This window comes from Buceros rhinoceros, unplaced genomic scaffold (genome assembly GCF_000710305.1).
Source record: "Buceros rhinoceros silvestris isolate BGI_N320 unplaced genomic scaffold, ASM71030v1 scaffold10114, whole genome shotgun sequence".
NCBI lineage: Eukaryota > Metazoa > Chordata > Aves > Bucerotiformes > Bucerotidae > Buceros > Buceros rhinoceros.
Window position 1 is genome coordinate 4,348 of NW_010407677.1, and position 12,938 is coordinate 17,285.

The 12,938-nt window shown below is 39.9% G+C and overlaps 1 protein-coding gene across 1 annotated transcript in view; it reads left to right on the plus strand.

The window, feature by feature from the left end:
• Nucleotides 1-1,861: 1,861 nt before the first annotated feature.
• The window catches only part of MMRN1 (multimerin 1), a gene marked incomplete at its 5' end in the record, with an annotated part of 30,144 nt that continues 19,067 nt past the window's right edge, over nucleotides 1,862-12,938 (plus strand). Inside the window, 3 exons of the mRNA XM_010134577.1 lie at nucleotides 1,862-1,981; nucleotides 4,239-4,345; nucleotides 12,701-12,799. Coding sequence (XP_010132879.1) covers nucleotides 1,862-1,981; nucleotides 4,239-4,345; nucleotides 12,701-12,799 — 326 coding nt within the window. The remainder of the gene's footprint in view (nucleotides 1,982-4,238; nucleotides 4,346-12,700; nucleotides 12,800-12,938) is intronic.

A 12,938-nucleotide genomic window follows, 5' to 3' on the forward strand; every position in this document is an offset into this window, starting at 1 on the left:
ATAAAGTATGGCCCTGAGAAAGGGCTTTACAACTTTGGGGGGGGGGGTGTGTGTGTGTGGAAATCTCTACTAGAACAAACAGACGTATGTTCCACTGGCAGAAATGCTATAATATTCAGGATGCCTTCCAATGTGCAGCTTGGGGGACTTCCTGAGACAGAGGTTATAGTTAGAAATTTATATTTAAAAAAAGCTTGAGACTAATAACACCCTAATGGCATGTTCTTTCATGAAATCATTAAACTGATTTTTAAAATCTATTTTGGCTTCTTAAGCTTCCAAATCTGGCACAGTCTGCGTTTCTGGAAACACAACCCTGACTCTGTTGTTTTCCCTTTAGGTTTAAACCTGTTTTGTTTTGATGCTTCTGTTGTAAAAAGATCAATTGACTAATGAACACCATGATGTCCCAACCCTCCTGCTCTTCATCTTCTATTTGTATCTTTCTTTTCACCTCTCCATGATGTAGGAATGAACCTGAGTTCTGTATTCAAGCTGGGGCTGACCATAAACTCATACGCAGCAGCAAGGAGTTAGTGTACTGAAACAGTGGTGATTTCTGTTTGTTCTGTAGTCCCTCCCTAATTTCATGTATTTAATTCACTAGTTTAGTTAATGCAAAATACTGAGTTGGCATATTCACAGAGCTAATCACAATGACTCCAAGATCTTTTTCCTAATGAGTGTTAATTTAGGTACTTTTACTGTCTGTCTTATTAATGAATATAGTGTCTGTTACAGATTCATGTGGGATTCTGCTGACAAACTGTTTCTTGAAAAAGCTAAATAGTCTTTTGCCTCTCTGATTTAATGCCTTATTAATCTATAACAGGATCTATACTCTTACTATGTGACAGATTGCTTTTTTTCCCCCCTTCTAATAGGTTTTGGTGCGTGACCTTTCCAAAAGCCTCTGAAAATCACCCCTTTATCTTACCTGCTTCTGTTTCAAAGAATGCAAATAGATTCCAGAGGCATGATTTCCCTGTACGAATCTGTCTTGAGACATTGTTCGGTTTATAATTTCTACTTAATTCTGTTCTCTATTGCAGCTTCTACCAAGTTGCCTCATTTTGAAATCCGATTTAAATGCTTGGGTTTCTTGCAACCTCCTTAGAATTTTTTTTTTTTTTTTTAAAAAAGGATTTAAAAAAAACAACAAACCCAAACCTGGCCCTGTGCTAGTCTGTTTCTACATCCCGTGCTGTATGATCAAGAGTTTGATCATTTTGTGTGTGATATCCTTCTCTGAGTGGCCCAGGAAAGTGTGGAGCTATGGCACATTATCACTCTGTGTGGCTTTGACCTAAAAGTGCGCTGTACATCCTTCTCTGAGTGGCCCAGGAAAGCGTGGAGCACATTATCATTCTGTGTGGCTTTGACCTAAAAGTGCGCTGTAGAACACGGTCTGCATGTACTCACAATATTGCTGGGAAAAGGGAGGAGGAGTAGAAATGTCTGTTCATAAAATTATGAGTGGTTAAAAGCCTTACTAAACAATCCTTTGAATTCTGGTAAACAGTTACTGTAGTCTGAAAATAGACCTGTCATTACTGTAGTCTAGAAGAGCTCCTTTGTGCTTGGTGCTCTATGAACATTTACAAGAAAAATTTAAATTTGCCATATAAGTATATGTAGAGATGGAGAAATGATTGTGTTTTCTTTCTTTTTAATGGGCAGCTGAAGCACAGACTGATTGGCCAAGACTACACTGGCAATCTGAGAGAAACCAAACAATTTTCATAACTTAGTCCTATCCCTAAATAATGGGTTTAACTTTCCCCTTTGAGTATCATGTATTATCATATTGTGGAAAATGTTATTTGTACTTTTAATTGTATTTACTTTCTGTATCTTACAGGAACTGGTGTGCTTATGTCCATACAAGACTTTTACCTGCAGTGGTAGTAGACAACCTGGAAACCTTCTCATCAGGCAGAGCGAAGCCCTGCACGTGGCGTATTGGATCCTGTGCTCAGAGGTGTGTAGAACTAGGAAGAAAGAGTACTTGCAATTATCACCAGCTGCATGATTAATACAACCATGACTTTAGAAATGAAAATGAAAACACAAAGGAGCAGATAAGCACGTTTCCAGGTCCCATCTTCACATGTCCCTATAGCAAGTGTAAAAGCACATGACTTGGCATGCCTTCACTCTGGCATCCTTTGGTCAGTTCTGAGTCTTCAAGGAAGCCCACTGCCTGCTCCCCTCTTCTAGAGTACTGCAAGGAAAGCTGCACATATACAAAGCTTTAAAGCACATGTGGAGAAGGAAATCCTTCCTCTGCAATTTTCCTAGCTTGCTTTTTGTTAGAGCAAAAGCATTCCCCTGAGAGTCATAAATATTTTTGTTATTATATCTCTGCTAGATGCTCATTTTTGGCACAGCTTTGGTCAGGCAATAAACATAGAAAAGTAATTGGCCTGGGTACAACTTGTAAATAACAACTCTTAAACATATTCAGATTGTCCTTCGTGGTTTGGGTGCCTCACTGTATTCTCCAAACATTAGATTTCAGTAGTAAATGAAACTGAGGTTTAAAGTATAGGTCTGGAAAATGGCAAACTTGAAACAATACCAACAAAACAGAGCTTGTTACATTTTTCCTTTGAAAAATTTCAAAACCCTCTTACACGTCAGTTTGACCGTTCTGAGAATCGTCCTCTAGGTGGTATGGCAGAACATGCTTAAATCTCGAGGTGAAACAAGGAATGGAGTATTCTTAACATTTGCATGTCTCTGAAATATAGTTGACTGTTGACATTCTGGTTGAAATCTTGACAATTTTTTTCTAATTCGATCTAGAATATTTGCAATAACTCTGATTTCTTTTTTGTAAGAAAAAATAGTTCCTTGTGCTGCTCCTGTAAATAAGTCTCTACTATAGACATTTCTGAGGCTTGTCTGCATGTACATGAAATAGCTAGTGCTGATTAACTCCTTTCACAGACACACACAGACACACAGTGTCTTTCACAGACACTTCATTTTTATGAGTGCTTTTAGGAATGGATTATGCTAATGCAGAATAAGGTAGTTTTAGCATAAAATAACATCATCCATACAGCGAAATAACTAAGAACTCTCTTGATTTCAGTTCACCTTAATCTTTATTGAGTTCTTGTTGCAGAAAAAGCCATTTCTCGGAGGCAAAGATGCACACGCAAAGCTCCTACCAGCTGCTATGAATTTTAATTTATATAATATTACATCCCTGGTGAAAGGGTGACAGGATTAACTTCAGTGTAAAAAAGGTGGTGGTTTTTCCATTGGGAGGGTATTTTTTGGCTTGACAGCCTTCAAATTTTTCCCCCTTTCCGGAATGATTTGGGCAGGGATTCTGTGTCCAAAACAGTTCTGTAACCTTTTTATCGTCTCATTTCTGAGATTTGAGGTATTCTTCAGGTTACTGTTTATTCTTTCAGGTTTACTGTTATTCTTCAGGTTACTGTTTCACAGCTAGCAGAACTGTGCAATACTCTTTTTATTCAAATTCTGTATTTAACGTATTAAAAGAGGCCAATAGACTTGCTGTGGTATGCCCTACTACAGCGTGTTCATTCTAGACTGACTTCTCTGAAGCTCAGAAAGCTAAAAGAAGTGATGGGGTAGCCAGGACATGCAGAACGTGTTGGAACACAGAAACAAAATTGCTGCTGCCTCTGCAGTTACATGCTGTAAGAATAATAATGGAGGCATCACAATTACGTAGCCATACCTTCCTTACATTGACTTCCAGAGTGGAAAATTTCATGCTTTATTGGATTAATGTTTGTATAATCTTGTTTAAAATAATCAGAATGGAAGGCTTCCAGTGTGCACTGTAAGTGTGTATGTGGCATAAATTGATTGTGAATCGGTTTTTTTCCACTGATTTCAAAGAAAATGGTACATCACAATTACATTTTTGGCTCACTCTGTACAGTTTAGTAGATATTAATTGTGATATCTTCCATAAAATTTAGAGTATTTGACTCTTGAATCAGATATTGAGGGAAGAAGTCTAATAGCACTAAATAAACATCAGATTCCTTTAAAATCCATGCAGATCATCTGAAAGCTGCAGTATTAAAGCTGTGATTGCTATTGAAACACCAAGCCCTACTTACGCTTCACTTTCAGTTTCAATCAGTTAATGAAAGGATACAGCTGACATGTAAGATAACATAGTTGTAGGTATCCTACAACTTCTGTTTGGCCACCTAAAATAGATTTCAAATGTTCTTGTTTTGCAGGTCCCAGACAACAACGCTCCAAGCCTACAGGATCAAACATAAAATAGTAACATCGCTGGAGTGGAAGTGCTGCCCTGGGTACAGCGGGCAAAACTGCCAACTCAAGGGTGAGTAGTGTTGTAAGGATTTCAAACCATTTGTTTCAATAAAATTAAACAATGCAATCTGATTTGCAAGCAATTGCCTCTACTGAAAATCAAGAGTCCTTCTTGTTAATTTAAAACCAGAAAAAATGCACAGTAAACTAAAATGCATTGGGGTTGTTGACTCTTCCCTGCACATTAATTCAGAGAGTAGCTAAGCAGAACGTCCTTTCCTCTCTTCCACTCTAAATAAAACTCATAAAATCTTCAGCCTTATTCCATTTTCCTAAAATATGGAGTTTGCATTCAGAGCGTCTCTACTTTTGAGCTTTTATTTATAGAGTATTGCAGTGCTGGGGATGTTAAATCCAGGTCCTCTGTTGAATACCGGCTGTAAAATTCATCTACAGCACTGTGAGTCTTTGGCTTTCAGTTTCAAGCTCTAAGAATATATATAAGACATTATACAATAATGTATCAACTTTATTTCTCTCTGAATTGAGTAAAAGTTTTGGTGTTCAACAGTGTCTGAGTTTTACTAAGTATTACCCATGATCCCTGTATAATTGTGCCCTTTTTTGACAGAACAGAGTATTTTACCTCTGCCCTGGTGATCAAACACATGGCAATGTACTGTAGTTTAACATCTGTATAATAGCTATTTCTTTGCTGCTGGCCTTGAACAAGCAGCCCTTGAAAAATAAGATATGACATCAGCATACATATTTTAAATGAATGAATATTACAAGAAAGGGCATTAGATGTGGTAGGGAATTCAATCAGCAGTGGTAAAGTAGAGGCTGTGATTAAAAATTAATGTAGAGGAATGAAGAGAAATCACTGTTATTCACATACAGGAGGGCAATTTCAATGCTGAAGAGCCAGGATCTCACCAGAATTCACAGAATTCTGTTCTGTGCAGCTGAATGTGGAGTCAGATATTAACACGGGACACAGTCAGTCAGCAAGGCTGTCCAGTGAGAATGGATCAGATGTTCTAAAGGTTTGCTTTTAAAAAATGCAAACATTAGCAAAAATAAATTTAAAACTGCTTATTAAAAGGGGAGGCTATAGTTGATTAAATTGGAATGACATCAAAACAACAGGGAAGAAAAAAGGCTGTATAACTCAATTTGTAGTGGCATCTGTGTGTAAAAATAAGAATAAAGGAAAATGTTGTCAAGTGTTACAGGAGCGGGTTTGAAATTACATCTCCTGGGGTTTATTTTCAAACCTCTTCTGGCTTGCTGAATAACTTGGGGAAGCCACTTATAATCTGCATATGCAAGTTTATCCATCTAGAAAATTGAGGTGACACTTATCTCACAGGGGCACTGGGATATTTAATTAATTAATGCTTGTAGAAGTGCTTAAAGAGATTGGGATGAAAGGTGTTATGTCAGAAAGGCTGCTCTTCCCCGCTTCTGGAATCCTGTCTCCCATGAGGAGCAGACCACCAGCACAAGCTCTGCTTGTATTATTCAATTCCCACGAAGGGACGTCAGCTAATGAACTTGAACAGTTGGAAGCCCAATAGCCTTGCCTTCAGGCACTGCATTTCTACGACGCTGGCGGGGGGAAGACAATGTAAGCTCTGACTGGGGCTCCCCAGAGCTGCTGAGCCCTCCGCTTGGCCTCTCTGCACTTGATCTGCTCAACAACAGAAGTGTTATTGAAGGGTTTCCATACCAGGAGAACTGGGGGTATTCTGGCAGTATGTTTTAGATCTTGGGAAGGCGCTGTTAGTGTGATGTGGGTTGCTGGTAGCAAATGCTAATTCAAAATGCCTGCTGGTTTAGCTTGTCTCTCAAACCAAGTGAAACCATACATTACTATTTCAGTCTGATAGTCTAGGTGGGAGGAAACTCTTGTCACCATCTGATAGTTATTACTTGACATCTGTAAACCACATTTGGTAGCCTCTTCATAACTGCTTGGCTACAGATGCTTCTCAAGGTAATGTAATAGTGTATGAGACAAAGAGCCTCTGGGAAGAGACATGTTCAGATCTTGATTCCTAACCTTACCTCCCATGTGGCAACACATGACCAAATTGGGTAAGACGTGGATCCTAGTCCAGTATGGACAATGCAATTTTACACGAAACCGAAGAGAAAAATGTAGACGTAATTTCTTACAAGTCTCATGAAACAGTGCAATATGGACAATTCATTGTTATTTTGATTTGGGAATATCAGATACTTAACTGGAATCAAAACTGCTAAAATGAAAGGGCTTGTAAGTTCTGAGTTGGAAAGTTCATTATGTCATTTTTACTAAAATCAGCTTTATTTTAACTTTCCATCCTTTAGCTGGAAAAAGCAATATGCATGTAGTAATGTCTGAAGGGAAGAAATCCCAGTTTGCTCATACACCTGTGGTCCCTGAACACTATATGATGTGTCACAAATGATTTCAAGAACTGAGATGCGTCTTCAAATGTAGGTCATACTTGTGTTCAAATTCAGCTTTGCTGTGGAATGAGGCTGAGGTGACAGTGTACGTGAATTCATTTATATCTGTCTGGCTGTGGTTTAGCACAAACAGCTGGTTCACAGAGTTGCTGACAATGCCATAGCAATTGTTAGCACTGAATTCTCTCACATGGTAGAGATGTCATTTCTCCAGCAGATGGCTGTAAAATGTTCCACACAGGACCGAGTGCTATCCTCTGTGTGGGGCGAGCTACATACACGAAAGGTAGCAATTCACCTTGAAACACAGGGAATGGAAGAAAAACTGCCCACAGGGGTTCCCCTTAAGTCACTCCTGCTTCATCAAAAATATATTAAGAGAAAAAGATCCAATTTCCATATTTTTAATATTCCCTGAAATCAGTTTGCACGCTGTGTTTAAAAATACATGGGACAATAAATTATACATCTAGGCCAATCTCTATTCATTGATGGGAGCCTAATGTTAAATTCCTGTGTGTGTTAACCTGCTGCTCAGAAGTACTAAGGACCCTGAAGCCTCCTGGAGGAACTGGAAGAACTCATTGCTCAGCATTTTGAATTGCTGCTTTTTTTTTTGGTTCATGTTGCTTTGTGTCACGGTTTAAACCCAGCTGGCAACCCAGCCACTCTCACTCTGGGAAGGAAAAGATACAACAAAAGGCTTAAGGGTCCAGACAAAGGACAGGGAGGGCTCACTCACCAATTACAGTCACAGGCAAGACAGACACGAGTTGAGGAAACAAAATAAGTTTAATTTAAACAACAAAATCACCAATGCAATCAGAGTGAGGCAGCGCGAAAAGCAACAGAATTTTAAATACATCTTCCTCCCACCCCTCCCTTCTTTGCCAGCTGCCTGCCTGCAATGCAGTGCAGGGTGGGGCAGAGGATGGGGGTTACTGTCAGTCCCAGTCTGCTCCATGTTGCTTCTGCAGCTCCTTTTTCCTCAAGGGAAAAGCTCCTCACAGCCCTCCTCTGTGGCATTGCGGCATCCCTTCCACAGGAGATAGCCTTCCATGAATTTTTCCAACTAGCATGGGGACATTTTGCAGTCAGCAGTTCTTCCAGCAATGAGCTGCTCCAGCACGTATCTTCCTCAGAGTCATAGCCTTTTTCAGGATCAATTGCCTGCTCCAGTGTGGGCTCCTCACGGAACTTCCCTTCACTAGTGATCTCTGAGGACTGCAAGGACTCAGCCTACCATCTCGCCACTGGCCAAAGGGAAATACCTGCTCTGGAGTGTCTTCCCTCCTCCTTCCTCACTAACCGGGGTGTCCACACGGTTGTGTGTCTCTCTCCTACTCCCATCCAAAGCAAAAAGGAGTGGCCAAAACAAAAGGCCTTTGCTCAACAGGTTTCCCCTCTTAAATATGTTTGTCGCAGAGGTACTGATTGACTCAGCCTTGGCCAGAGGTGAGCCCGACTTGGAGCTCAGGGGAGATTTCTCAAAGCTTCTTACAGGGCCATACCAGCGCACCTTCCTCCACTATCAAAACCACTGCTCAGCATTTTGAATTGTTGATTTTTTTTTTTTGTTGGTGTTGTTTTGTTATTGTGAATGACACCTATAAGGTGGATCTAGCAGTCTAATTTTTATATTTTATCTTTTTAGCTTAAACTGAGCATAGCATATCCAATCTTTAAAAAGTCTTAAATGTAAATCTTTTGATGCCTATTTCTACCCTAAACAATGTATGTGTTAGAGTCTCATTCCGGTGCTCCCATTATATCTGATATTCAGTGACTAGGATGGGGAATCTCAGCTGTGTGATCAAGGAGCACGTAAGAGTTAATCACCGTATGATGTGTCGGAGTGGTTCCTTTGGAAAAGGACTGAGCCACACTGGAAGAATGATGTAGGAGAAATTATATTGCCAGTGACTCTTTTGAATTCATTTCACAAATGAAACCCCTGAATTTGTAATGCTGCCTGAGAAGTACCTTTCCAATACAGTGATGAAATTTAATAACTGTACCATATGAGGTATTGTGTCTGGGGAGTTTTTCGTGTGCATGCATCACTGGCTACAGTCCTTGCTGCTTTTAGAAGCAGTATCATGCACTATTATGTTGTTCCATCACTGGTTTTCTCCAAGAATGATACTATGTTCTGGGTCTTAAAGGGATTAAGTTATACAAACAGTTTAAAACATTAGTAAAACAAGGGTACATCATAAATATATATCCTTGAAGCTCTTACAATGAATAAAACTGTAAGGGTTTGTGTATTCCACAGTGTGAAGCTATGAGTGGGGCAATTGATTCACTAGGGAGGATGGAAGATAAGATGCACTGTGCTTGCTTAGTCTGACATGCATCTTACAGCAATGTGAGCTTAGTGCTAATCACCAGTCCCTTTAGGGTCATATTAGTCCTGGAATTGCAACCGCTTGTATTAATACTGAATTTAGTCAACTCGCTTTGTAGAGATAAGCATGGAAAGGAAACCTTGTAATGTCAGCAGCAAAAGAAAACACTGTTTTTTCTATTGTGGGACAGGCCAAATAATCTCACCATAAATCACCTTTGCTGGATTTGTGAAAACTTCAAGTGGAAAACATGCTCTGAATAACACACCTGGGAGTTTTTCCTCTCTAACATCAGAGATTTAGGAGTTAATGATTGTATTCCACCGAGTGCAGTCCTAGTAGAATGAAATACAACAAACAAAACCACAACTCTGGATATAATGCAAGCTGTTAGAAGGGCCAAAACCCATCAAAAACTTAATCTGGCTACAGCCATAAAAGACAATAAAAAAAAGTTTCTATAAATTAACAATAAAAGGAGGAGCAAGGAGAATCTCCATCCTTGACTGGATGTGGGGGAAAATTTAGTGACCCGGGATGAGGAAAAGAGGTTCTGAATGCTGCCTTTGCCTCAGTGTTTAAAAGACCAGTTGTTCTCCAGGTATCCAGCCTGTTGAGCTGGACGACAGACACAGAGAGTGGAATGAAGGCCACATGGCAATGTGGCGTCCCGCCTGTGGGATACAGTCCTCCATGGACGTCTCCAGCTAGCGTGGGTGTCTGCTGCAGGCAGTGGTTCTCCCAGCTACAAACCACTTTGGCAAGGGTCTCCCTCAAAGTCACGGCCTTTTGCGGGATCTGTCCTCTGCTCCAGCGTGGGCTCCTTCACAGGTGGCAAACAGAACTCTTCTCCTCTGGTGATCTCTGAGTGCTTCAAGGAGTTAGTCTGCCATTTTGCCGTGGGCTGAAGGGAAATGGCTGTGTCTCCCTGTCTGCTTCCTCACTAACCTGGGTGTTCCACGTGGTTGTCTCTCTCTCTTCCTACTCCCCTCCAAAACAAAAGACCGTTGCTCAACAGAGGTTTATCATAGAGGTGCTGATCGGCTCAGCCTTGGCCAGAGATGGGGCCAACTTCAAGCTGGGGGAGCTTTCTCAAAGCTTCTTACGGAGTCATGCCAGCAACGCGTTCCCCCCCTACCAAAATCCTGCCAGTCACAAACCCAACCCGACACACCATCCCTTGCTCGGAAACCAAGACTCTTCACAAGAATTTGGTTCTGACTGGAAGGAACTGACTCTTTTCCTTTTGATCCCTGTGTTTCCTTTCGCTGTTCTTCTGCACTCCTTTGCTTTTAGACCTGTGCTTCTGTGAAGCCATAAGGGTTACCACTTCTGGTGCCTTAGCTCCCTCGGAGAATCATCAGATAAGCTGAAGATGCACTCCTTGTGGGAGAGCTTGTCTTGTCTATGTGTTAATCAGTTGCTATACAGCGTGCTTTTAAAATCGGTGGGGTTAAGTGCTTTGTAGAATGGGAATAGATTTAAAAAACGTTTAAGGAGAAGAAAATGGTTTTTTGGATATCCCAGCTTAAGGTCTCAAGAATCAAAAATGGTGTTTAGTTTTCTGCATTTCCAAAGTCTTCCGGATGGTGTTTCTGCTGTGAGATTTAGAATTCAGTGGGAATCAGGATCTTAAGGGTATTATTGTACTCTTTAAAACAGTGATGTGTAGAGAAAGCTGGCAATGTTTTTAAGTACTGTTGAATCAATGTTTTAGGATCTATGGCTTGTTATTTTGTTTTAATAGCTGATTGGCAGCTTTGGACCCAGAATGAAGTGAACATAGTCAGCTTTTGCCACAACTTCTTAAGATCACAGTATAGCAACACCTTTAATTTCCCTCTCCCTTGAAGAAGGGAAGAGGAGAGCTGTGAGGTTCATTTCTAATTCATTGCTCTTCTCGTAGGTTAAGGCAGGGGGTTGAAGGAGTGCATAGCTCTGAACTCATTGCCCTCTAGGTTGTATCTTTGGATACCCACATAAATATGCAAAAATAGAAAAAAAAATGTGGAGGATTTTAACTTCTAACCTCGGCTGATTGGAAAATGTTTACTAACCGTGGCAGTGAATACATATAGAGCAACAGGAAGATTGGTAAATGAAAGAATAAAAGGACATTGACCAGCTGGTCTTTGTCACAGGCAAGTAACTGACTCCCTTGTCATAGATTGTATCGTCACATCACCACCTGATAAATCCTGTAATAAATTGGGCTGAAAGCAAGTATTTAACTCCTTTCAATAACCATGCTACAGAAAGATAACAGGAGCTATTGAAATTACAATTATTGAGGATTTTGTGTTTCTTATCAGCCAATTTCAATAAATTCTATTAAACTTTCACTCAGTATAAGTTTCTTTTGTGTTCCTGTCCTAATTGTTATGTTCCTCCCCATTAATTTGCAACAAAAACCACCGTATCTCATCCTTAAATGTAATCTATTGATCCTCGTATATACTGCTAAGAGGCTAATGAAACATAGGGAATTTCTTGATTCGTCATTGTATTCTGTTTCCTTGGAAATTCACATTATAGCAAGACTAGGTTTTAATATTTGAACTGGAAAATAATGTCACTGTACCCAAGTTACTCTGCTTGTACTATACTAAAGACTGGAAATCACATCAATCTTACAAAAAAAGCATTCCTTAAGATGTGTTCCAGCTGGAACAACATCCACTTCAAAATGCTTCATGAACTGAGCAAACGTATAAAAATTAGAATGAAATCATACTAGCAAATTTACAACCTACTTTGTGCATATTTCATTTTTTTCAAAATAATGAAATAGAAATGACACCGTTAAGCCTAATGGCTAAGAGGTGTTAGTCAGGAAGGTGGAAAATCTCCAGTCAGTTCCCAGCTATTCTATCAGTTGTTCCCTACATTTCGGGAGTGAAGGCACTTTACGTCTGGACCTTAGTTTCCCCAACTGTACTATTGAAATAATAATAATGTTAGCCTAGCTTTTTGCTAATTGCTTTGGGATCTTTGGGCTGAGATATAAAATAAGCACAGAAAATCCCATCTGCCATGACCAGAGAAAACATTTACAAAATTACCACCTTTGTGAAGGTTTTTAATATATGTACCAGTTGCAAATCTCAGATTATATTTGTTGGAATTTGGAATTTGATTGTGTTTTGAAATGGTTTTTATTTTTTAGGTGCTGCAACAATGTTATATCACTATTGCTTTCAGTGTGAAGTTTTCCATGGTTGAAGAGTTGTGTAATCTGTCAAAAAAAAGCAACAAAAAAATCAGTTTCAACAAACCTGACTAATTTTGTAGCTATAAAACACCTAATTAATTTTACAGCAGACAATCTCTTTATTGTGTTCGTAGTGCTAGTTTTTTTTAGCCCTGGAGATTTCACAATTTTGTTCATTATAGGGCACGTTTTGACATTTTAGTATTAACACCAACCTTGCCAATGTCAGGAAGCCATTTATAAAGCCATTCCCTGTCTTCATCAATGTGGTCCCACACTGCAGATGGTTAGACTTTGGTAAAGTTGATGATACAGAACAGAGAGCGAGCAACTGTTGTGGAAACCCAATTGTCAAGTTCTGTGTTTCACTCACATTCTTTTTTTTTTTTCCTCCCTCTTTTAGCTGAAGAACAGCAATCACTTGTACACAGCAACCAGGCTGAAAGCAGCGGAACTGTCAGCGAGAGGATGTCAGGAGTTCCTCAGGACCCTAGTGGGCCAGGTCAGCTGTTACACTTGCTATCACCTCTAGCCCTGTCACTGACCATGTGACTCACTGAGATCACTGCAAAAACAATTTGAGAAAAATCCCCGTCTGCTGAAGGGACCTGAATGAACCATTAGAGTTTCCAGCATTCATG